Below are 27,493 nucleotides of genomic sequence, written 5' to 3'. Positions count from 1 at the left end.
GTATGATTTTTTTTGGGGGGGGGGGACGACGACAATATTATTAAACACTTAATACTGCTTAGCTGTTTTTAAATATTTCCTTATTTCAAAAATGTGTCCTCTGGGGAAATTTCATCAAGTTATTTCTGAGTAACTTAAACTGAGTAACTATGGAGAGCTTAGAAATCCAAGATTTCATTAACATTGTGGTCAATTGCCCCTATTACTCAGTCTTTTGTGGGTATGGCAGTCCAAAGTCCAATAATAGGGATATTTTCTGTTGAAATATTATTTTTAGGCTTGGGCAATGGAGCTGGAAATCCACTGCAGGCTTCATAGATGACTGATCTAGGCATTGAAAAAAAGACTTTACATTATGCATGATAACTTTTAAGCAAACATTTTTTTTGTAAGAAACATGTTAACAAAATAATGTTTACAGAACAACACATATGTATTCTTTTAAAAACCAAATGCCAATGCATTACCCCTTTTAGCAGTAATACAGTGAAGGGGCTTACAGAAAATGGCACTTATACTATATAAAAATATCTAAATTGAATTCATGATCTCCTGGCAGTCATGTCCTCCAGTGTAATGTAGTGTTGAACTTCTGATTCAAAATAGGTCCTATTTATGTTATGTTCAGTTATAGCGGCCTCGTGTGGTGCAAAAGTTTCATTGCAGCATGCTGAGATTGAATTACAACATGCTGTATACAGTTGTGTTAAACTTTAGATGTAAAATGTTGAAGAAACATAGTTATTACATTTAATGTTGCATCATATATTAAAAGAATAACAATATTATTTATGACTCATACAAGTGAGATAAATAATGTGGCAGAGATCTAGGGGGAAGGAAAACACTGTTTCAGTCTTGATTTCACCAGCTATGCCTAAGCAATTCAGCTATAAGCATGGTAATAGGATTTTATCTTGTCCTTTAGTAGAGCTTGAAAAATGGAAGTATCATTCTCAGGCCGCCCCAGCTAGCATAGCTGCTCACCATATTGATTGGGGGAATCTGGCCAAGACAGGGAGCACACATACTTTCTTGAAATCTTTTGTTTAACAGAAATTGAATAATAGAATCATAGAGTTGGAAAAGACCTTGTGGGCCTTCTAGTCCAACCCCCTGCCAAGAAGCAAGAAACTCGCATTCAAAGCACCCCTCACAGATGGCCTTCTGTTCTTTGCCAGTATATGGGATTCTGCAGAGTGATTGAGAAGAAATAATGTAGACCAAAATACTAGTAATTAGCTCTGCCAAAAAAGGCTTATTCAGCACTAATGATCTTGTTTTGAGCTGTCCTTGCTTTGTCAAACTAACTTTAGCCTAATCAGAGGAAGCTTTACTGGACTGTTGCAGGTTTAGACTTTTGCCTTCTCAATGTCATTGGACTCTTCTCAATCTGCACCATTGATTGTTTTGGCTGGGGCTGATGAGTATTGCAGCCAAACAACATCAGGAGTTTGTTATATACTTTTTCATTTATGGATTGCCTTGAGAAGTTGACTAAAGTGTAGAGTATAAATCAGTGGTGGGAAACTGGGAAGCCAGAGACTACATTAGTTCCCACTAGATGTTGGAAGGCAACCTCCCTTATAATTTTTTTGTTGCTCCAATGTACAATAAGGATTGTGGGGAGCTTGTTCTCTACAGTTTCAGCCCCTTTGGGTCATTGCAGACACATGAAAAATCTTTTTTGAAACAATAGGAAATGAATTGAAGTCATTCTGTAGTCATCTCTATCTGAGCCTAAATTGCCTGTGTGCACAAAACTATGGAGAAACTCCCCTCGCACACCATACAAGAGTGATTGAGGCATTCATAACAAAGACACAAAACCAGCCCTTTCTCATATAGGCATCATATACCAACCAAATTGTTCTGGAGATAGAATGGATATCTGGTGGTGAATCTACACACAATGGAATGTATTTTGATACCACTTTTAACCGCCATGCATCAGTGCTATGGAATCATGGGAATCGTAGATTTACAAGTTCTTTAGTCTTCTTTGCCAAAGACTGCTGGTGCCTCACAAAAGTACAACTCCTGTGAAAAGTGATGCCAAACTGTATTAAATCTATAGTGTAGATGCACCCTGAGTCTGGCTTTTGGGAAAGTCCTGATATTTGTGGCCATAGTGCATGTGTAAAGAACTGTCTTAGCATGGGTGTATCAGTGATAACATGTGCTTTCCACGTACTGAAAAACCTTCTCAGTTGTCTGAATTTAAGAGGAAACTGATACTATGTTCAATGATTTCATTTTTCCCTTCACTTTTCTAAACTTTTTGTTTTCTCTTCTAGTGACTTGGTTAAGGGGGAGGAAAGTCCAGCCAACACAGAATGCTCCAAACCTTTAAATAAGTCAGGTACATCATTTAGTCCTAGTTTGCAGTTAATCCAGAATAATATTTTGCATTGTGTGTGTGATTCTCTGTGAGCCCAAGTAAGGTATGTGATATCACAGGATTGGCTAAATCTGTAAATAAGTCAAGAGCAATATAGACTTAATTTGTAATTAATTCAATATTGTACTTCAGCATTGTGTGTCTGTGAGCTTGGGTAAGGCCTCTGTCTCGAACACACTCACTCCTGTTTTCCTCTACCCATGCAGCAAGAGCAATGAAGGGGAGAGTATAGGATCACAAGCCTGTTTTTGTGGAATTTTCCAGCATTTCGATTTTTATTTTTATAAAATATGGTCCCTATTCCCACCAAAATGGCTCACCTGCTGTTCCCAACATCAGTGTTGGGGCATTTTGCCATGCTTTTTCTTCCCTCCTCAGTCTGATTTATATCCACAGGCAGGCAGTCTTTATTTAACCAGAATGTAAAGTAATGCTTTCAATGATGATGATTATGATTATGATGATTATGATAATAATAATAATCTTTATTTATATCCTGCTTTTCCTCTCCAAAGTGGCTCACAACATTATATAAAAGACAATACAAAACCATATACATATGTAAAACAATAACCTAGAAAAACAAATTTACAATAAGAAATAAATAAACATATTTAAAAACATTTGCTTAATACAGTTATTGCAGGCAACTTGGCAAGACAGATGGTAATGTAAGCATGATTTAAAATTGTCCAGGGATCACTGCAGTTGTAGCAAAATTGCCCCCGCATTTTTATTTTTTAAAATTGCAAAAAAGAGTAAAATAATTAATTGGAGGGGGAGACAGGGTGGAGTCTCGGTCACTTGCAACTAAGCAACTAGGCCAATAATAATAATAATAATAATAATAATAATAATAATATATGATAATAAATAATAATATATGATAATAAATAATAATTATTGGCATTATTTGCCAATACATCACACAGTCCTAGACACTTGGGAAGTGTCTGACGTGTGATCCAATACAACAACCAGCAGAATGATCTTGTCTGCTGTGGACTCATCTTGTTGTGTTTCAAATAATAATAATAATAATGTATTTATATACTGCCTATCTCCCCAAAGGGACTCGAAGTGGTATTCTGCTTTGTAAAGCTCTATAAAGCAGAGTGTTGCTAAGGCTTTTGTGTGTGTGTGTGTGTGTGTATGTATATATATATATGCTATTAACAGCAACCAATAAATGTAGACTAGTGTCATTGTTGTAACCACAATACAAAGCTGTGGTTATGATCAATAAACCACTGAGATGGAGAAAAAAAATTCAACTTGTCAGTCTGTCTTCGTTAAGTTTTCTATTTTTGTTTTACTATTGTGGCAGTTGAAAATGCTAGTATGACCTTTCATCAGCTGCTCCAAGACTGTGGAATGGCGTCTTGAAAGAGATGTAACAGCTAAGCCCATTGTCAGGATTCAAGATAAAACAGAATACCTATCTCTTCCACCAGTTTTAAACTGAATTTAATCTACATTTTATTACTATTGGTAATCTTTGTTTGTCTATGTTAATGTATGCATTTTGATAGTATTATATTTTATCTGTCTTAACCATGTTGTACCCCAACTCGAGCCATGAGGAGAGGCGGTAACAAAATTCATTATTAGTAATAATACTACTTTTTTAAAAAAATCCACTTTTTTGGCACATTATATTATTTTATGATTTTGCTGAAGTGCCAGAATAATAAAGTCACAGTACTGTCAAAATTTGTTCTACTATATGTTTGTTTTGTTGCAAATTGAAGCTACATTTTAACATGTTATCTTCTAATAGTATGCTCTCATATTTTAGAAAATTGTTTGGAAGCAAATGAGACAGAAGAGGAAGAAAACTACTGGAATGTGAAAATTTTACCTATTTTACAGCAGCTAGAGATGGGTATGTAATATATGTATAGATATTTTGCTACTAGACGTATTTTGCTTTTAATGAAACAGATTTTAATGCTTATTTCCTGTAATTTGTTATTTACCATAATGGTTCTCCACTAGCAGCATATGCAGTAATGTGCAACAGCAAATCATAAATTGCTCCTACCATTGGCTTAAGGGATAGTACAATTTTAGATTTGGAGTTTGCAGGAAACATTTCCAGTAGTATTTAAAGGCCTCGGGTTATATTATAAAGAGGCCGCAAACACTAATAGCATATGAGGAGCTTCCTTCCCTTTATAATGACTGCAACATGAGTCTTATCTCTAGCCCTTAGCAGTTCTCTCCCTCACTTTTTAAACCAGTTATTTGTGTCATGACTATTTGTGCCTTGTCCATAGAGCAATAAAAACTTTTATAGACCATGAGTGATGGATAAACAGTAGCAAGCTAAATAGGAGAGGTTGGTTCACTTGTGAGGTACTAACAAGTCAGCCTGAATACAGTAGTGGACCTCAACGTAATGGGTCCTTCTTGTTTTCCTTAAAGAAAGCTTGCCTGCAGTGTTCCTGAGAACCATCAAATCAGCTACTTTTACCGTCTTTCATTGGATCATACCTTTCATAGCATGTATTCGTGCAATGTTTATGGTTGATAAAAAAGTTGAGGTGGGAGGTTTGGCTCATAATGTACGTATCATCTGGAATAAAACAAGGGAGGGCAAAATCAGAACTAAAAGAAGGGCTAAATTTGTTGCTTGAGCTGCTAGCCCCTAGAAAGGTCCCTGGTTTAGTGCTGTAGTATTGAAATTTGTTGTACTTGATATTGACTTGGAAGCCTTTTTTTAAAAAAAGGGTAATGATTTTTTGCTTTCTTTTTTGCATCAAATAGAAGACAATGTAGAAAAGCTTTGCCATTCCTGTACTATTCTCTATCAAGCCTTGGAAGAAGGAAATATGCTTGGAAAGCGATTTAAAAGGCGAAGTTTGTGTCTGAAAACTTTGTACAAATTAGTTGACATTGCTTCCGATCCACTTGGCCTGAAACTTGCAAAAATTATTCTAGACGTAAGTTAAGGAAAGGACGCATCCAGTCTGAATGAAAAACCCTTAATTTTGTTTCTGTTCTTTGCAATATTATACTGGGTTAAAATAAACCAACCTGGTATTTTAAAAGTCTCTGATTGTTCAAGGAGCTGACAGCATGCTAAAGTGGTTTGAGTGTTGGACTAGGATACTGGAAGACCAGGGTTCGACTCTCTTCCAGCCATGAAATCTGCTAGGTGATCTTGGGCAAGTTATACTTTCCCAGCCTCAGAGGAAAGCAGTGGCAACTCGCTGTGATAAAATCTTGCCCAGAAAATCCATGATGGATTTTCCTTTGGGTTGCCATAATTAGAAATGGCTGGAAGGCAAACGACAATAAGAACAAATTATAACGTGTATCAACCTCCAGAGCAAAATCAGAGAGAAGAGGAACAAAATTTTTGACTTTCTTTTTTTAATCAATCCGGATGAGCCCTGAATTGTGATTATCATATAATGTGATGGATTATATATTCTATAAGCACTGTAGTTTTATAATTGCCTGATATTTCTTGTGAAATAAAATTGCACTTAATTAAACAAGTACATAAATAATTCAGGAAAAGATGAATAATTTGTCAGCATATGAGTTGACCAAACATTGCACCTAATTTTCCTTTTCATATGTCACATTTAATTATATTATTGGTATTATTTTTTATAATAGGACAGTAATAAAAATCACCTATCCATGTGTAGTCATGAATAAATCCCACTGAGTTAAAAGGAGCTTACCCTGGTTAAATGCATATAGGATTGCCCCCTAAAGCACTGAAAGTGAACTTTAAATTATATAAAGGAAAGCATTCTTAAGGACTATAGTATCAAAGTTACCTGTAACTACAATTATTCCCAGAATGGGTGACTGATATTACAAGATATAAAAGATAGTACAATAATTTTCCTCTTTCTGAAGTCCAATCAGGAATTCTGCTCACCCAAACTGATTTACTTGAAGGGGAAACTATCTGAACCACAGCTACTTCTTTTTAAGTGTATCTAAAATATACCAAAGAGCCAATCTCATAAATAACAACATATTCCTCCTTGTCCTGAACAGCTGGCAGTATAACAAAGAGATAAATAACAAAAGAAACCCAAATAAAAAGAATTAATTATTATTATAATTCTTTGCCTGCTTCCTATGCCAAAAGATATGTTTTCAAGGTTTGTGCCTTGGGTCATTATAGAATAATGTCTGTTTAAGCCAGATGTTGATTGAAGGATGCTTTTGTACATTTATTTGCAGTAAAATTAATTTCCAGGCTTTTATTTATAACATTGCTGTTTTATTAGTACTAATAAAACTAATAATTCTGCTAACTATTATTATGATATGTTATACATTTTAATGTAATTCTTGATAAATATGTTCAGCTTATTTGAAAGTAACTTTTAAAAAACAAACAAAAACAAACTTATAAACATTTTCATTGAGAAGAGATATTTAGCTGAAACTTCTATTGTATTTTTTTTAGAAATAATTTGTAAGAACTTAAGTCATCACTGTCAGGCCAAAACTTATAATTCTTAGCGCAAAAAAAAAAAATCCCAATGAAAGAAGTGGCAGTGCTCCAATATTGATAAAAATATTTGGGTGCATAAATGGGAGGGCTTGATGGTTGACACATCCAGAGTGGTGATTTGTGCCAATTTATGTCATGTCATTTAAGGTTGCTTCTTGACGTTTCTTTTCTTTGTTCCATCTGGAAGACTTCTGGGTTTGACATTTGTGTTTCACCCTTATGTTGCAGTCACTCAATCACGACTTAGCAGTTGAAAACTTCATGGGAAAATACGCTGGGCTGTCTTTGGGAACACTTCATCAAATACATCTCCAAATTAAAGAGATGTATCTGAAGTTAAAAAACACAGCCCACTATAGTAATTAGGAATTAAGAAGTTAATGTCCTGCCCTGTTCTCGCACACACATATACACTTAAAATAGTTCATATTTGATCCAAAATATAAACATAGTGTGTGTATAAGTAACAATTATTATTATTACATTTATTAACTGTGGAATAAAAAGTCTTTTAGCATGAAAAAATAATATAAAATCATGCTCTTAATTGATTAAAATATAATCCACAATTTTTAAAAAACTCATAGAAGAAAGGTAGAAATTAAAAAGTCGTGTGGAAAATAATTCAATAGTCTTATAGCATGAATATATACTGTGCACAGAACGGAAATAAGGAAAACTTAGTTTAACAAATTAAGATTTACTTGAAACTCTTATGAGTGGTTTAGTGAATTTTATTTTCAAACATGGCTTAAGTACACTTCAAGAGTATTAGATTTGGTTCTGCTTTACACTGTAATTTGTGAGTATAGGGCAATGAGACATTATTCCCTTTGAAATTAAGTTGACTAGAAATATGAAAGTCAGTTGAAAATGTTAATATGTTTAGTTAATTTTAAATATATTTAAAAACTAATTCAGTGATGTTTATGTGTGAGGGTAGGAGAATTTAACTACAAAGCATAAGTTAAATTTGTAGGCATGTATTTAATTTTAATTGCCTATTTTAAGGAAGTGGAAAATTCCCTCTTATTATTTTACTGCTGCCCCATCACCACACATCCCTGCTTTGAGCTTAAGAAGAAGAAGATGAAGCTACATTCATTTTTGAAAAATCTATTTCTCATCCAGCCTGTAAAGCCCATTCAGTTTTTCCCAGTCCTCTTCCCCTTATATTTATTTATTTATTTATTTATTTATTTGCTTCACTTTTATACCGCATTTTTCAGCCCTTAACAGGCGACTCAATGCGGTTTACAGTGCAATTAAAACATAACAATACAACAACAGGATCAACACGTCGATCCACAACAGTTAACAATCAGACAAGACAAATCAACAAACAACATATATAACGCCTCAGTTGAAATCAGATCCGTTCTCATAGTCCTTGTGCCGTTCCTATGTTCCATTTACCGTCTTCCTTGATTGGTTGCATTGCTTAGCCGAACGCTTGTTCATAGAGCCAGGTCTTAACCATTCTCCGAAACGTCAGCAACGAAGGTGCCTGTCTGATGTCTGCCGGCAAGGCATTCCATAGCCGAGGGGCCACCACTGAGAAGGCCCTGTCTCTCGTCCCCGCCAGACGCGCCTGTGACGCAGGCGGGACCGAGAGCAGGGCCTCCCCAGACGATCTTAATGTTCTGGTCGGTTCATAGGTGGAGATGCGTTCGGAGAGGTAAGCGGGGCCAGAACCGTTTAGGGCTTTATAGGCTAAAGCCAGCACCTTGAATTGTGCCCGGTAGCGGATTGGCAGCCAGTGGAGCTGGCTCAACAGAGGAGTGGTATGCTCCCTGAGTGCCGCTCCCGTTAGCAACCTGGCTGCCGAGCGCTGGACCATCTGAAGCTTCCGGGCAGTCTTCAAGGGCAACCCCACGTAAACCCCACGTAATATATATAACCTTATATTTACTCTCCCCTCCTTTAGTTTACTGTTTCTCACATGGATTCAGGGGAGAGCAGGTTGAGTTCCCTCTGTCAGCTCCAGCTCCCCATGCGGGAACATGAGAAAAGCCACCCACAGGATGGTAAAACATCCTGGCATCCCCTGGGCAATGTCCTTACAGATGGCCAATTCTTTCACACCAGAAGTAATTTACAGTTTCTCAAGTCGCTCCTGACATGAAAAAAAAAGGATGCTAGCAGAAGTTCCAGTTTTCTGGGACAGATGAGGGGGGTTATGAAATGTAAAACACAAGAACCCCATCTGAGTGAGTGGTTTGGAACTTGTGACCTAAACCTTTTAATTCCCCATGTTTGAAGGCCTGACAAAAGGAATGTGTAGTTTTGCAAAAATCCAAAAGAACTAGGATTTGAATTACGAATCAGCTGTACATGGTTCTTTAGCACTGTTTTTCATTTAAGTAATAACTTAACAAATGCCTTATTTCTATGTTTACATTAATGCTAAAATTCTAGCTTGAATCAATCACTCTAGTTGAAAATAAAATTTAGATAACATCCCTTTTTTATTAGAAAATATCCAACCCTCTTGGATATTTTCAAGTGGGTACCTTCCTCTGTGCTTTTTGACATCAAAGATTGAGGGCATGACTATGAAGTTCTCTTTTCGCCTATTTGAGTGCTGCATTGGTAGGCATGTATGGGTTACATGAAAAATATACCAAGAAATCCAGTGTGAATTTTTGTCCTCAAGATAATTTCCTTGAATCAGCACAGCCCAAGGGTATTCCCATTAAGTGATGTCCAACCATCTTCTGCATCCTTATTCCCCTCCCAGAATATGGAGATGTTGTGAAATGAGACAGATGAACCAAAGCTTTTTGTTGTCCTCTGGACATCCAGTAATTCCATTAGTTTATAATAAAAAGTGACAATATGTGGTAGGTGTTCTGTTTTCTCAGCCATTTTCTGAGTTACCAGAAAGTACTAGATAGAACCTTTGTGCTATATATAAAAAGCTTTTTTAAAAAAAAACAGAAATGAATATATAAATGTTCTGTAGGCTCTTGAAGAAGTAGCAGAAGAATACAATCTATCTGATTTCATTGACAATATTTTATTCTCTTTTGCCATCTTCATTTGCAGCTGAAAGTGAGTGGGAAGAATTTACTTAATGTTTGCAAGCTGGTATTTAAAATAAGCAGAAATGAAAAAAACGACACTCTCATTCAGAATGACAGGATATTAGGTATGACTGTTACCATGCATAGCATCTGTTTCTCTTTTACAGCAAATAAGAGAAAATACACTGCTAATATGTAAGGACAGTCTAGAAATACAGTATCTTATACTTTTGATAGCTTTTCGGACTATGCTTTGATTTTACATTGATCTTCCATCTCTTTATTTGATTTTTTTGGTGTAAATTTTAGTGTGATATATGAGGAAAAACAACAAAATACCATTTTCAAGATTCTCTATTTGATTCTAACAATAATGTTATCTGATTTTTCACAGATAGTTTATAATGTGGTTTTGGTCCACAGCATTCACTATCTAAGTATGTCAGGCCAAGGTCTTAGATTTTTAGCACTTTCTGGCCCAGCCCCTTGCAGGCCTTCTTTACTAGGCAGTAGCCACTGTGAGTTATGGAGGTCTGTTCTCCTCCAGCCAGCTGCCTTCAGTCAGAAGACAGATTCCTTTTACAATTCCCCTTCACCCTGGGGATTGGTCTGCTCATCTTGATTGACAGGAGATTAGATCTCTGTTACTATCCGTGGCTGCTTCAAATTGAGGCAGAATTGGGGGACTTTCACATTTCCTGCATATTCCCTGCACTGCTGCCACAATCATGAATATGTAAGGATTATGAATATGAATTAGTTATGAATATACAACTGTAGCTTATGCATCCAAATCTTTAATACTTCAGGAAAGAAGGAAAAATGCTTGCTCTTTGATATAAACTATTAGGGTGCCAATTAATCACAGCTGAGTACAGTCCAGCTATCTTATAGCTATTTATCATTATTATTTGAAACACAACAAGATTAGCTGGTTGTTGTATTGGATCACATGTAAGACACTTACCAAGTGTCTAGGACTGTGTGATGTATCAGCGAATAATGCGTGCAGATCCAAGTAGGGTGGCCTTTTGCAGCTGACATATGGTAATTTTGTCAGCACTGATTGTGTTTAAGTGTGGACCAAGGTCTTTAGGCACTGTACCCAGTGTGCCGATCACCACTGGGACCACCTTGACTGGCTTGTGCCAGAGTCTTTGTAGTTCAATCTTTAAATCCTCATATCGTGTCAGCTTTTCCAGTTGTTCCTCTTCAATTATTAGTGAAATATTGAATTATTATTATTATTATTATTTGGAGTAATCTGAAGAACAAAATATTTTGGGGACTAAACAATTATTTAAAGTTCTGAATGTGTATATGCCTCAAACACTTTGTGTCTGTTTTAAAAGAGGAAAACTGGCATATAAATAAATAACAACAGCAACATTCCTTTTTGAGAAAAGTTGATTGGGTTCCAAAAGGAAAAGTATGCATGTATGAGAAAGAACCTGTGCACGGCTGTGAAAAGGAGAAGATGTTTCTGTTATAAATGTAATTAAACTGTTTTAAAACTGAAATGAGCTCAGATAGCTACTGAAATCTGAAGTGCATAGTCACCAACCATTTTTAATATAATTGCCAACAGTTTCCAAAACAAACCATCTGCCTTCAAAGCTTAGGAAAATAAAGCAAACGCTTGCTAATATATTTCTAAAAATGATAGCATTTTGCAATTGTTGGGTGACATCCAGTGCTGTGCTCATGCAGATTACTTACATAAGGGGGAAATCTCACTTTCTTTCTCATGCCTACCCCATATGCTTCTCAAAGGCTCTGTTATGTGGGGCAGGGATTTACAGTGGGAGTAAGGAACTGGTGAGTGGAAATCAAGCAGAGATAACTTGTTTGGATAGAAGCTTCAGTCTCTTATGCACCCTCTAACCATTTTGCATCTTGAGCTTTTCCCTATCATATGGATAAGCTTTTCTCGGGCACTCAGGGTTTCCATGCAGTGGAGTAGGGGAAAATCGTTATTGTGTGGGTAGTCTTGTGCTTGCTTTGCATTGGATATTATTGGTTACTAGATCACTTCACAATGAAATGTCTGAGTATTATTCTCTAAGACGTTGAGCAGAAATAGCTCCAGAATGAAACGTTTACATTGGCATTCTTAATTTTATCCATAGATTCTCTGCTTGAAATTCTAAGAACCGAAGACCTGGGAACAAATACTGAAGCCTTTCTCTATTGTATGGGTGCAATAAAGTTCATTTCTGGAAATGCAAGGCTCCTTAATGAGATGGTCAGCAAGGGAAGTGTTGAGATACTGTTGAAGCTAATGAAACAGATTAATGAAATTGATGAAAATGATCCTCGATTTTCCAGTTCAGGACATATCTTGGTCCAGGTCAGTGTTAAGTTTCTATTTCAATAAGTTAAAATGCAGGGGTAATCTACATCTTGATAAAAAATATATCAAAAACTTTTAGAGGAGGGAGCAAGCTTGTTTTCTGCTTCTCTGGAGACTAGGACGCGGAACAATGGCTTCAAACTACAAGAAAGGAGATTCCATCTGAACATGAGGAAGAACTTCCTGACTGTGAGAGCTGTTCAGCAGTGGAACTCTCTGCCCCGGAGTGTGGTGGAGGCTCTTTCTTTGGAAGCTTTTAAACAGAGGCTGGATGGCCATCTGTCAGGGGTGATTTGAATGCAATATTCCTGCTTCTTGGCAGGGGGTTGGACTGGATGGCCCATGAGGTCTCTTCCAACTCTTTGATTCTATGATTCTATGATTTTATCTTGATGGGAGAGAGTTATCTCAGATTAATTCCTCTTGGACTTCATACAAATCCAACTCCATAAAGACAAAATTAGCCAAACGATTAGATTGCACTTTCGTCAATAAGAAGTGGTATGTTTTCTTAAACAGCTTTCTTACTTTATACTCTCAGGAAGGCAGATGAAAATACCAAGCTGTTTTTGATAGTGTGCTAATTATGACAGACCACAAATTCCAAGTTAAGATACAAAAAAAAAGTGTTTTGATTGTACAGTGGGCCCTTCATATCTGCTGGGACTTTGTTTCAAGCCATGAATGCTTGAATCTGTTGATATAGAAACAATTGTTATGGAGGGCTAACTGTATGTAGCTCTTTCGCTCCTCCCCTCCCAGTGTACAACCCTGGAAAACTGTCTCTCTCTGTGTGTATTCAAGAACCAAAGTTTACTGTTTCATCAAAACTGAAAAGATGTGTTATCATTGATATAACAAACCATGGTTAAAGTTCATTTAAGGTCCTCTCTGTTCTGGTCTTGATAACTATAGTTTCCAGTTCTGTGGTCAATTAACACAGTAGGTCTTTAGTTGTGGCACATCAGGAAGAGAGGAGGGAAGGGATGATGCAAAAATGTGCACCCAGATCTTATTAATATCTTGGTTTAACAAGTCATGATATGTTAAGTCCATAGAGATTAATTAAAACTAGCAAGCAAAAGTTTCCTCTGCTCTTTCCTCATGCATATGAAGAAGGAAGAAAAAGGCAAGGGCATGTATGAATCTGAAGCTTTCTTATGGCTTGCTTGTGATTTATGTGATCATGGGTTTTAGTGCATAGTTAGGAATAATCTGCTTAGATAATTAGTAGTAGACTCCCCCAAGGAGGAGGCGAAGCTTTGGAAGAGTAACAGATCACCTTCATACTTTCCACCAATCAGCCTTTGCTGAAGTTATTGTGAACCAAAAAGCAGCAAAGGCGAAAGTGTCAGCAAACGATTGAGCCAGTGGTTTGTGTCTCTCAGTGTAGTATTGCGACACTTATGTCCCATATTGATAGTAAGGAAGAAGAAGAGAGGAATATCTGCATGATGGAGACGAAAGGAACTTTAGGAATCTGTTGTAGTTTATGTGCAATGTGTGTCTTATTGCCAGATAATTCCACCAACACCTTCAGCAAGTTGGTAGGTGTCTTGGAAGAGAAGGTCAGTGCACTATCACTACGTGTTGAGTCCCTTTAATAAATCAGAGAAAATTCGGACTTCCTTAATAGAGCACAGTGATAATTTATCCTACAGTACCAATAAGAAGGAACTTCCAAGGAAAATGAACACTGAGGAATCATTCTGGAGAACAGTCATTGCCAGGGTCAGACCATACAGAAGGGACTCGGAACTGCTCCAACTAAGCAATCACTTTCTATATCTTCATGAGGATAACAGCAGTGAAGATGATAAGGGACACTGCATGCCAAGAAAAAGAGTCAATGTAGCCACCAACCACAAGAACAAGAAAAAAGAAAGCTGGTGGTGGTTGGGGACTCATTGCTCAGCAAGACCACATGAATCAGGAAATGTGCTGTCTTTGGAACTTGTATTCAGGATGTTACTGACAACTTGACAAAACTCATCCAGAACATAGATCAGTACCCCTTTCTCCATATTCTTGTGTTCACTATCAATACTGAAAAGAACACATTTGAGCAGATCACCTTGGGCTATGAAGCTTTGGGAAAGAAGGTGAAGGGTTTTGACATACAGGTGGTATTCCTGCTAATTTTGCCAATGAATGATGCAAGATTATACAGGGTCAAAAAAAGGTGAATGACTGGATATGTTAGATCAGTGTTTCTCAACCTGGGGGTCGGGACCCCTGAGGGGGTCGCGAGGGGATGTCAGAGGGGTCGCCAAAGACCATAAGAAAACACAGTATTTTCTGATGGTCATAGGGATTCCATGTGGGAAGTTTGAGCCAATTCTATCGTTGGTGGAGTTCAGAATGTTCTTTGATTGTAATGAACTATAAATCCCAGCAACTACAACTCCCAAATGTCAAGATCTATTTTCCCCAGGCTCCACCAGTGTTCACATTTGGGCATATTGAGTATTCGTGCCAAGTTGGTCCAGATCCACCATTGTTTGAGTCCACAGTGCTCTCTGGATATAGGTGAACTACAACTCCCAAACTCAAGGTCAATGCCCATCAAATCCTTCCAGTGTTTTCCATTGGTCATGGGAGCCAAGTTTGGTTCAAATCCATCGCTGGTGGAGTTCAGAGTGCTCTTTGATTATAAGTGAATTATAAATCCCAGCAACTATAACTGCCAAATTACAAAATCAATCCTTCCAACCCCACTAGTATTCACATTTGGGTGTATTGGGTATTTGTGCCCAGTTTGGCCCAGTGAATGAAAATGCATCCTGCATATCAGATATTTACATTATGATTTATAACAGTAGTAACATGACTGTTGTGAAGTAGCAACGAAAACAATATTATAGTTGGGGGTCACCACAACATGAGGGACTGTATGTAGGGGTCACGGCATTAGGAAGGTTGAGAACCACTGTGTTAGATGGTGTAAACAGAAAGTATGGGACCATGTTCCTCACTTCTGGGACCATGTTCCTCACTTCTTCAACAGAAGATTATTGGCTATAGATGGATTGCATATCACGATTTAAAATAATGTCTTTGGTAGGAGAATAGGAAGTCTGATCAAGAGGGCTTTAAAATAAATCCTTGCGGAGTTGGAAATAACCCAAAGACAAGCTCAAACGCAAGGATGGAGAAGCTAAAGAAGGGTGCCATGGTAAAACTGGTGCTAGCTCTTAACTCAAAATGCTGCTTGTATGTCAAAGCAAAACCAGGGCCACACTACATCTCTTAATTCAAAACACTCTTAAGTTGGGATGCTCTTAAGTCCAGGTACCACTGTTTGCGCATACATAGGGAATGAGGAATGGGGAAAGGGAGCTACCCGCACATATATTTATTTATTTATTTATTTACTTTGCTTATATACCGCTATATCTCAAGCCCGAAGGCGACTCACAGCGGTTCACAAACAGTAAAAACAGTAGAAACAGCAGTGGTTCCATACAACATATAACAAATTGACTTAACACATTTTCCATAAATTACCAATAAGCAATTACAATGCACAATTATTACAAAAAACAACCGTACCCAATCTTCTAATCATCCAAGCGTAGTCCAGGTTCGTCGTCCATTGTTCCATTCCTATGTTTCATTACCAGATTGTACTAAATTACTCAAACGCCTGCACAAACATCCAGGTCTTCACCTTTTTGCGGAATACCATTAGAGATGGTGCTAGTCTAATGTCCGTAGGAAGGGCGTTCCACAGCCAAGGAGCCACCACCGAGAAGGCCCTATCTCTCGTCCCCGCCAGCCGAGCTTGAGAAGCAGGTGGGATCGAGAGCAGGGTCTCCCCGGAAGATCTCAAAGTCCTGGTGGGTTCATAGACAGAGATGCGGTCAGATAGGTAGCTTGGGCCGGAACCGTTTAGGGCTTTAAAGGCCAACGCCAGCACTTTGAATTCAGCCCGGTAGCAGATCGGTAGCCAGTGGAGTTGGCGCAACAGGGGGGTTGTATGCTCCCTGTGCTCTGCTCCTGTTAAAATCATGGCTGCCGAGCGTTGGACTAGTTGGAGCTTCCGAGCAGTCTTCAAAGGCAACCCCACGTACAGAGCGTTGCAGTAGTCTAAACGGGATGTAACCAGAGCGTGGACTACCGTGGCCAAGTCAGACTTCCCAAGGTACGGGCGCAGCTGGCGCACAAGCTTTAGCTGTGCAAATGCTCCCCTGGTCACCGCCGAAACCTGGGGATCCAGGCTCAGCGATGAGTCCAGGGTCACACCCAAGCTGCGAACCTGCATCTTCAGGGGGAGTGCGGCCCCATCCAACACAGGCTGTAACCCTGCTGAGTTTTTCTCTAGGAGCTTTTACTCAACAATTTGATGGGGGAAAGGGAAGGCAGGGAGGACCTTTGGTTTACAAATAGCCATCATGAGTGCAATGGTTTTGGAGAGATTGGAAAGCTCCAACGTTTGCCAAGCCAATCCATACCATACTCTCCTTCTATCTAACAAATGGTGGTGCTCAGTGGAGTAGTCATACTGAAAAAAGGGTGTGAAAGGCAAGTGTGATATTCCAGAGCTTTCTGACATCCCCCTAGTCCATGCCTGCCATATAATTTGGATTCCCTCCCTACTTTTGCGTAAGTCAAGCCACAGGACCCAGAATCCTCTCCTCCTTCCCTTTCTCTTGACAGTGGTGGAACAAAAGCTCCCTGAGCAAAACTCACTTGATACTGGATGTGTAACTAGCCCCTTTTCCTCAATGGTGATGGTCACAGCCAAAAGTTTCATTTTTTTTTAGTCTTTTGGATTTTAGATTTTTGGAAAAGGGAGACTCAACCTCAATCATATTAGCTCATTTTATTTCAGGGTGGTATTATACTTTGATTCTCAGAAAGATTGAAGCAATTGGCTTGTCTTTGGAAGCATTTTTAATGTTTATGAATGTAGAAGCCAGTGTGTAGAACAGACTTTTGGATTTTGGCTTCCACAGTTTGACTCTTTCAGCAAAGACAACTTGTTCCCCTACCACATGTGAGTGTAGAGTTATGACAGCTTATCTTCTCGTTTTGATTACTCCCACCCAGAGGAGAGCTTTGGCTACTGCAAGATGTAATGTGTTGCCATCAACTCTTTTGGGTGGAAGATACAAAAATATGGAACTTTCTAAAAGGGTTTGTTCTTGTGGCTTGGTTTCTGTCAAAACACTTAACCAGTTGTTTGTATGCCCCAAATATGATGAAATACAAGAATTCTGTTTTTTTGCAGTGTTCTCAATGGCAAGAGTATTATAAAATTCCATAACTCCCAGGCAACTTTGATGCATTATTTTCCAAGACTGTTGGAAGTTTTATTCTTGAGATTAGTAATTTTAATAATGTTTCTCTTTTTTTATCTGTGACTTCTTTTTGTTATACACATCTGTGTGTGATTTCGTTAGTATATGCAAAATAAAGACTTGTTGTTGTTGTTTTTTTGCCAGCCTCAATCAGCTTGTTGATAATATAGTAGTGTTGAGTCAGTGCAAACTCCCAAGTTTGCCATTTTCTTGATGATGTTTTCATGTATTAGGTACCAGTCCTGATACGGGACTTAAACTGTTTAAGGTGTATCTTGGTGGCTGCTTTCCCTGGCAACAGAAAAATTGTGTGTATTTTTGGAAGAATGTTTCACTGAAGAGACAGTGGCAGGAGCCTGTCCTATTTTTGCGGTGCAGTTGTACCATCTGCACATATCCTGTTGGTCGCTTTGAACTAGTGCTAGTTGGTACTGTCATTGGCAGCCCTTTTGTTCCTTCATTTCAGAAATACTGGTTAGTTGTCTTCAGCAGAACTAGTGGCAAAGGAAGAAATAAAAACCACAGGCAGAAGAAGAAATAAATTAGTAGCAACCTAAGAAATAAAAACCATAGGCACACCTTAAGTGATTTCTGGTGGTAAATTGTAGTTGTATACTCAGGATGGGTTTGGATAAGTATAATTTCTGGAGTCTTATTGGAAAATACTGATGATAATTGTCAAGAGATGGCCAAAAGTAGCCATTTATTTCTATGAATGTTCCCTGTACAAAGGAGATACTAGACTGGAGTAGGGGGGGGGGGGTCTGGAAGAGTAATAAAGCAATGGCATCAGTATATCTTCCCCACCCTCCCCATTGTATTATTTAAGAAGCAAATTCAAGTTACCAGATAAACAATTTCCAGAGAAGATTAGAAAGGAATAGGGAATCAGTGAAGCAAAGAAAGACAAGATCGATGTTTTATATAGCAAAAATATTTGATGAAAAGACTCTTGTGCCAGTATGGATATTGATGATGAAACATCGAAACTGATGCTTGGTTATTGGCAAAGGAAAAACACAAAAGACCATTTTAAAGGCTTTTTATGTTAGTCCAGTTAAAAAGGCAGTGGATCATTAGTGACATTGTTATCAAAATTAAATTCTCAGTTTTGGTTGGGTTTAACTGTATCGAAAGGTTCTTTTTCACTTTTGAGAATAATTCTAATGTTGGATTAACCAGCATAATTAATGCTAAGGTCATTCTGTTCAGAGATAAGGAAATTATATGTGAGTGCAAGAAAAGTATTCCTATATGTATCTAGAATAGATTTCTTGTTGCTTTTAAATGGCAGTTAATGTATATTTATCACAATAGAAAATTTATCAAAATATTTATCAAAATAGAAAATTTGAGATGCCAGTTTGAACATTAACTAGTTTATTGCTTCCCTTTTATCCAGGTTCTCATACTGAAAATCAAGTTTATTAAGAAGGTGTTACATATTTTCAGATTAGGCAAAACATCCCTAGTGGTGTCTTTGATGTTTTGCTAGATACAGTGTGCAATGTGTAACCTCAAACCTCACATTGCAAATAACAAAAGCTCAAGGATTTCCTGCTGCATTCACTTAATGAGTGACCTGAATCTGAAACTTTCAATATAACAATTTTAAAGAAATAATGACTAGTCATCAGACAGCAGCTCCAGTCACGTAATGCTCTTATCTCAAAAGACATTTGAGATTTGTAAAATAACTAATTGGAATTTCTGTTGAATTTATTATTAGGGAAAATTATTTTGTATAAAATATATCTGTAACAGATAAACATGTTAGATTCAGTAAAGATGTTATTTTATTTTTTTAAATTAAAATTGTATTTAAAGAAAGGCAGAAAATAAGGGTTATATTATATTTCACCACTTAATAGTCACGATCTCTATGCCTCACACCCTGACCCTTATCTGTGAATGTACAAATGACAAACTGAAGAAAATCTATCTATTTATTTATTTACAAAATTTCTGCCCTGCCCTTCTCAACCCCCAAGGGGGGACTCAGAGTGGCTAACACTGGCAACAATTTGATCCTGCAGATATCACAATATAACGACAATATAAAACAATAAATATACAATAGATTAAAAAAATAACATGAATCCCAGTCATATAGCCATTTCAATTTTTATAACAATCATATAGTCCAGTTCAATGTCCAAAGTGCCGCCATGCCTGCTAGCCAAAATCACATTCAAGGAAGCAACTATGTATCCATGACTTCCGAAGGCCCAGTTCCTGAATCTGCCTTGTTTTACTCAGATTCAGTACAATTTGTTCTATTATTTTCTTCAAAACTGTCTCCATCCCATATTGAGAAACAATAACGTAGCATTTTCAACCTTTGCCATGTTACTAAATATCAGTGAAGTTTTTAAAATGATAAATTTTTAAAATCTCTTTATCTTGGAATAGATATGGTATCTTTGTCCTGAACCAGACACAACTTTTCCCCTTCTTATATTATTTCACATTTTTAAAAAGTTAGAATAATTTTATATACTGACCTAGTTATCCACTGTTAAGCAGAGGAACAAAACATCTAAAAACAGAAATATTTTTAAACATTGACCATCACCAGCTTCTGACTATCAGTTTACCTTCTTTATAAATGCAAGTATGTACATATGTGTATGATCCTCTTTTTGATCACAGTGCTCAGAATAAAATAGACACAAGACAAAATATGAAGATCCAAGTTTAAATAGAATCAAGATGATTTGTACATTGTACAATACAAATTACAATAACTGCATCTCTCAGTCTCTCAGATATCAAAGGCTTCTTTGTAAATAAAACTTTTCACGGTCTTTCTAAAATAGATGAGCTTAATACAGTAACAAGAACATACTTTACTGCATTTACAAATGAGATATAAGCCACATGTTGCAAAGGAGTCAAGAATCAAAGAAGCGACCATAAGTACAAAGATCCCTGTATATATATACATGGGAAGTAGTAAGGTTATACTCTTTAAGAAGCCACATTGAAAAGCATTGAAGCAGTGTGGTTACACCTAGGAACAACTGAAACCATTCCAGCACTTTAGCTATGTAGGAAAGGACTGTCACAGGTATATGACAGTCCTTTCCTGTCAATTGCCTTCCTAATTATGAATAGATATAGATACCAGGAAAACAGAAAATGTTAGATGAGAATAAAACAGATTAATTTATTTATAGGAAAGGAGCAAAGTGCCAACCTGCTATCAAAATAAAAAGAGAAATGTGACCACCACTGACCCATATCCTTTAAAAAAAATGAAACCTATATCATTGCTCATATACTCGCTCTTAAATAATCCATACTTTCCCCTTCACATCCGCAGAGTTCCACAGAACTCCCATCAGAGAAGGTTTGGTCTAGAACTAACCTTGTTAAAATTTTAGCAGACTTAGACTCATAATAACCTGATGATTTATTCATGTTCACATTTATTTTCTTTAGCTCACTGCCACATTGCGAAACTTAGTGGACTTGCCTCAGTCAAGGTGCAAACTCTTGGAGTCTGGAGCGATTCCAGAACTTTCTTTGGTGTTGGAAAGATATATGAGTGATAAGGATGTGTGCACCAATGTGGCGAGAATATTCAGGTAATTCTAGATCTAAAAAAACAAGTGAGCAATGCCGTGTCTGTAAAAATCCTGCCAGCATCTAGTTCTTTAAACATTTTGTATCACTGTATTATGTTTATTGTCCCTTGTGGATCTTGTTATAAAGGCAAGACTCACTTGTGCAATCTAAACCACATGTGACTAGAAATGAAACACAGCACTGTGTTGCTTGGGTTTCCCGTTGTCACCTGTATGAAGCAGTGTCTGTTTCCCCTTTATACACCAAAATACGACTTGACTTCATATAGAGTCCATGGAACGGCAGACTGTCCTCTCCCTCTTCAGATAATATGTCCTTCTTTCATTGGCACCCTTGTTGAGGAGTGACCGGAATTGCGAAATCTAAAGGCTCCTTGCAAAAGTTCATAACATTAGCAAGTAGTACTCCTTGCTGTGTCCATAGAAGTTTTTATGTTGAATCCCTGGCAACATCTATTTAAAAAGAAAGGATGCAAAGATGTCTGATGGAAGAACAGTTTAAGAGGTTCAACAAAGCATACAGCCAAGTGATCTAACCAGTCCTTGAAACGTTTAGATAGCCAAGATTTCTAAACCTTGCCACTTTGTTTCTCCCCTGCAACCATCAAACACACTTTGCTGTGGTTGCATTTTTCTTTTATTAAAGACCTTTGTCCCCCTTCTCTTTGTAGCCTCAACTTCCTCATGCCCCTTGCTTCTGTTCTTTTCCTTTGTTCCTGCTTCCTTCTCTCCTCCCCTCCTTTCTTCAGTCCAGCTCATGAATGCTGGAGATCTGACTTATGGGACCTTAAACAGATTGTCATCTGAATTTCAGTACTGTTGTTGAAAACTGTTTGATATGTAATTTCCAGTTTTATTTTCTCTGGTTTTTTGTTGAGGTGCTTACTGATTTCTGCTCCGTTTTGTGAATAACGGTATTCCCTAGTCCCCGTTCATTCGATTTCCGCACTTTCCATTGGCTCCTTTTAGGAAAAAATTGCACTCATTGAGCCTGAACTCAACTATGACCTTTATTTCAGCCATATTATTTTCTGATGCTGTTTATGACTGTGTTATGTTTTATTATTTTTGATTTGATTGATTTTAATTGTGTCTTGTTTTTATTTGTAATTTTTGGGCTTGTCCCTCTGTAAGCCGCCCCGAGTCCTCTAGGGGAGATGGTGGTGGGGTATAAAAATAAAGTTGTTATTATATTATTAATAATCCCTGTATCAGCATTTGGTTAGGCCCAAAGGATGCAGTACCTTTCCAGTCTTGGTTCACTATATTTGGAGCTAATTCAGATTCCATTTTTAGCCATTGTTATCCAGTGAAATACAACTAACTATATATTCATTCCATCTCACTGTCATTCTTTTATATAATCCTGAATTGCACAGAGTAGGGTACTGTGTTTTCAGACTATACGCAGAAAATTATTTTAAAACAAAATAAAAGATTGTTTTTGGGCTGGAGAACCATTGAACAAAAGTTACCCAACTCATGTGTGTTATTGTTTTTAAATATGCAGCAAACTTTCCTCCTTCAATGACTGCTGTGCAGCTTTGGCAGATTGCTCCAGATGTTATGTCTTATTTTTAGCCCTACTAAACAAACACCCAAAGAAGCAGGTCAGTTTTTTCATCTCTTGCTTTTTATATTTTAATCCGCTGATGTGTCTGTTGTGTTGTATGTGTGTAAGCCCATTTTCAGTGACCTACTTTCATGTGCATTTAAAGATAGAAATTTTAAATGGTTGACAGCATTTCTAAGTAGTAAATTATTAAAATGGACTCAAGTTAGATTAACAGTTCAGGGCAACATAGAGGACAGACCGTTCATTAACCCGCTTCGTCTTAACATGTAGATTTGGAGAATATTTATATTTTTTTGGAAGCTTTTGTATGAGGGATAACTTAAGGCCCTTACACTTCCTTGTTTGCTTTTTCTTGTTCTGTATCAAAATGTCTTTGCATGCTGTGCAATAAAATAATAGAATAATTAAACATAAACTAGAGCAAAACAATAAAACAAGTTAACAATAAGTTAACTAGTTTAGAACCCTGTATGTGTATAAAGTAGATAAACGTTTTGGGCATCAAATGCTTTTATAAAAAGTCAAAGTGTAACCAAAGTACGACTCCAGGGGACTATGATATCTTATCTATCTGAGGATTAACAAGAAGTTGTTTAAAACTCTTCCTTAAGGCTGCATGCTTGTTAATCAAACTCCACAATAAACCGTTGTTTTGAATGCCGTTTTTTTTTTATTGTGAACCAAACTTAAAGGGGGGCTTACAACATCTGACTTGGTTGTTCTACAATTAGTAGCCAGGTTGATATAAAAAGGAGTGTACTTTTGAAGGAAGGGCCTAAATATGCCCAAGACCCCAGATTCTATCTGATCTTGGAAACTAAGCAAAGTCAGCACAGGTTAGTACTTGCATGGGAGACTACCAGTAAATGTCAGGTGCTGAGGGCTATATTTCAGAGGAAGGAACTGGCAATATCACCTCTGAGTATTCCTTGCCCATGAAAACCTTATGAAATTAATGGGGTTGCCATTAGTCAATTGGCAACTTGAAGGCACATACTCGTATACACATATACTTTTGAAGGTTCACAGTTGGCTATCACCCAAAAAGAAGGTGGAAAACAGGTGAAGGCTTTTATTTGGACAGGCTTTTAGAATTTAAGGCCTTACTAAAGGGTTCTAAGCAGTGTATTGTTCTAAACTGAATTGGGTTGCTGTGAGTTTTCCGGGCTGTATGACCATGTTTGGAAAACTCACAGCCCAGAAAACTCACATCAACCCAGTGATTCCAGCCTGAAAGCCTTCGACAGCAGGCTAAACTGAATTGTTTAACATTTTAAAATCTTTATACCGTGTTTTTAATAATATTAATAGATTTTAATAACAACAACAACCACAACAATAAACTTTATTTATACCCCGCCAGCATCTTCCCGAAGGGGACTCGGGCGGCTAACATGAGGCCAAGCCCCAAGATACAATACAGCTGAATAAAATTTATAAACAATGCAGACAACAAAAATTACATCAGAATTAAATACATACAAAAGCAAAATAAAATAAATAAAGCAAATTAACATAATATAAAATCGAACACAACGGGCAAGCCAAATGGATGAGGTAAAATGATAAAACCCTGGATGAGGTAGGAATATAAAAAAGTATAATTGAGAGGAGTCCAACAAGGATGAACAGTGGGATTAGGTTTTCAGTTTAGGATGGAGGGGAAGTGCGTCATAGAGGCAACACGGTAGATGGAGAAAACAGAAATGGGATAAATGGTCACTCTCCAAAGGCACATCAGAAGAGCCTAGTTTTCAATTTTTTTCTTGACGGCTGCTAAGGTGGGGGCTTGCCTGATCTCACCAGGTAGTGCGTCCCAAAGTCAGGAGGCCACAGCAGAGAAGGTCCTCTCCCTCATTCCCACAAGTCTTGCCTGTGATAGAGGAAGGGGCGGAAAGAGGGCCTCCCCAGAAAATTGGAGGGATCGTGCAGATTGGTGGTAGGAGATGCGGTCACGATTAGATTAGCTTGGTTTTAGTGCCAACCTTTTATATGTTGTAATTGTAATCTTATGAATGGGTAAGCTATCTTGAGTCCTAGTCTTGGGAGAAAATAAGAATATAAATAAAGATGATAATACTAATAATGATGATGATGATGGCTTTTCTTCAGAAATTGCACTGAGAACATCAAGAATATTTACTAGCTCCTGTTTCTTTTAATTATGTCAAAAAAAGTGTTTATGGTAACACCAAAAATCTATACGAAAAGCTGTTTTGTGACATATATATTCGTTTAAAGCACTACCAATTTCAGTAAAATATATTTCCATGTCAATATGATTGTGGCTGATGCTTCTTCCACATTTTCGGTATGGATTGCTTTGCCGTTTAGAAAGCGAAGTTTGTAAAGTTTCACACTGTCAGGCAGCCTGTGTGGTGGCCAATCCAAACAATCATAGCGAGTGACTCTTTCCCCTTGTTAATGTTGCTGATTCTAGGCTGGCCTACTTGGTGTTTATATGCAGCACTAAGAATAACGTATTTAAAGGAAGTGGTCTGAAACCATTGAGCCTGAGTTCAGGATAAATATGTTTATAATTATAGCACAAATGTTTTAGGATTAAGATCCTAATAGAGATTTTCAAAAGAGTTATAATACAAAAATACAGAAACCAGATGTTCTGCTAGATATGTATGAGAACATATGGTTTTCGTACTTTGGAATAAGTCACAATTCAATCTTCCTAGCTCACTTAGCTTGTTAATACTCACTTATCTGGTTAAGTTTCAACTCTTATCATCTGGTGAAGTACCAGGAGCTATGATTCTCTTTTAAAACAAAGCACAGCCTACCCTGGTTTTGTTTTGCTTCCCAGAAGAGTTAATATAAAAACAGACATGGAGTTAGTGCCATTGTTGCTTTCAGGGAGTTGTAAGGTCTCCAAATGTATAATAAGGAGGTGTGTGAAATTAAATCCCATTGATTTCAATAAAAATAGTAACATTTTAAAGGGACAGTGAGCATAAGACAAACAATGTTTCACATGGCCTTGGATCCACAAGGAGGGGTAAGCACAAGCTCAATAATTCCTCATTTAAATTACTGGAATTATGTTTACATTCCCTCTTTGTATCACAGGCAAAACAATGCAGCAAGAAGCAGATAATAGTTAAATAACTGCCAGATGTATAGTTGACTGTAGTATTTATTATATTATTCACTAAAGTGCATTAGAGGAATTTAGATAGGCTGTACTTTAAGATATATTTTGGCATACCTTTGCTCAAATACGGAACGTGTGACACAAGCAAAATTCTATTTTTTTTGCTGGATGTTCCCTCATTTTGAAATGTAATTGATTTTAATAAGATATTGTTAAAATGTTTTCTTTTTGTAAAGAATTGTCCACCTTAACATGCAGCAGATTTGTTTTCCTTTTTATTTTACTTCTAGGATTTAGTTGTTCGTATCATTTTCATTTTGGGCAATTTAACAGCGAAGAACAATCAAGCCCGGGAAGCGTTTTTTGAAGTGCAGGGGAGCATTGACACCCTCATAGCGCTGTTTCAATATCATTGTGACGCTGATGCTAACAGTAAACTGTGGAATGACAGTGGTGAATTAAAAAAACTCAAGCACCCATCTGAAGCAGAAGATGTCCTCATTAAACTTATAAGAGTAATTGCCAATTTGTCTATTCATCCTAGTGTAGGCGCAAGCCTGGCAGCTAATCCTCAGGTTGTGGCATTACTTATTAAAGTACTAGGTAAGAATATTTTTTCCATTCTATCATCAGCAGAATGCAAGAGATTGTTTTATCTGTTTTTCCATAGTAAAATTGTGAACATCAAAATCTCATGTCTGAATGTAAACCAAAGTCTGAAGTGCTAAAGTGTTGGACTCAGTTGGCTAATATTAATGGAATAGAACCAATATCTTATTTCCCTTCTGTAACAGTCCTGGTCACTGCCATGTATTATCATCATCCCTACCTGAATTTGCTTATAGTGAACCTATCATGGGGTTTCCATGGCTGAGCAGGGATTTAAACTGTGGTCTCCAGAGTTGTAGTCTAATGCTGAAGCCACTACACCATGTTGGGCAGCAGACTAGATTATTTTCCACCTAAAACGTAACATCCATTTCCAGAGGGGAAAAAAGAACTTGCCCACACAGTCATGTCATGTATTCTTTTGTCAACTCCGTTTCCTACCCTGAGAAGCCAAAGCACCATCTTTGCAAATTAAGCAGTCCCCTTTGTGCTTGACATTCTGCCTCTACTGTTGAAATAAATAATATTTGGAAAGTAGCAGAGATAGTAAATCACTAAGATGGAACTTGGAACTTACTTTTAGATTGGGGTATTTATAATAATTTTGATTTAAGATCCAAATATTAAAAGCATAAGCTTTTATTTACATGTAAACCTCATAGCAGTTTTGCAATGCAAATAGAAGAACTGAGGCACAGATAGAGTTGCCTAAAGCCACAGAGTGAGTTTGTGATGAGATATGTGCTCTTCTTCCACTCTTGTGGTACATTAGATCCCTAGCATGTGAAGCAAGATTGCCAGGCCCCACAAAAACTGTAGTTTTAGACCACGTTTTAAGAATATGGTCCCAGCTTTAATACATGTAAATCTGAGGCTCTTTAGACCAAGAAGTATAATCAAGTGATCAGTAATTACTAATAGGTTTGGTTTTGAGATCTCTTAAAAGTATCTCTTTTTTGGCCTGCAAATTTTCATAAGTCTGGCTGCATATTGCTTATTGAGATGGTTGTGCTAAAGTTTCAGGTTTCAGCAGGGAGACC

The 27,493-nt window shown here is 37.3% G+C and overlaps 1 protein-coding gene across 3 annotated transcripts in view; it reads left to right on the top strand.

Annotated features, from left to right (window-relative positions):
• Positions 1 to 27,493, top strand: part of ARMC2 (armadillo repeat containing 2) — a 78,448-nt gene that overhangs the window by 38,601 nt on the left and 12,354 nt on the right. For 2 of the 3 annotated variants that reach the window (XM_060753135.2, XM_060753140.2), the window contains 8 exons: positions 2,298 to 2,362; positions 4,200 to 4,286; positions 5,171 to 5,346; positions 9,939 to 10,041; positions 12,046 to 12,266; positions 21,017 to 21,162; positions 22,673 to 22,772; positions 26,135 to 26,447. In XM_060753135.2, coding sequence (XP_060609118.2) covers positions 2,298 to 2,362; positions 4,200 to 4,286; positions 5,171 to 5,346; positions 9,939 to 10,041; positions 12,046 to 12,266; positions 21,017 to 21,162; positions 22,673 to 22,772; positions 26,135 to 26,447 — 1,211 coding nt within the window. The remainder of the gene's footprint in view (positions 1 to 2,297; positions 2,363 to 4,199; positions 4,287 to 5,170; positions 5,347 to 9,938; positions 10,042 to 12,045; positions 12,267 to 21,016; positions 21,163 to 22,672; positions 22,773 to 26,134; positions 26,448 to 27,493) is intronic. The other variant, XM_060753139.2, reaches the window with a different exon arrangement.

The sequence above is a fragment of the Anolis sagrei genome, chromosome 1 (assembly GCF_037176765.1).
Source record: "Anolis sagrei isolate rAnoSag1 chromosome 1, rAnoSag1.mat, whole genome shotgun sequence".
NCBI classification, from domain to species: domain Eukaryota; kingdom Metazoa; phylum Chordata; class Lepidosauria; order Squamata; family Dactyloidae; genus Anolis; species Anolis sagrei.
Note: the sequence above shows the minus strand (reverse complement) of the source record. Positions and strands in the feature narration are given on the sequence as shown.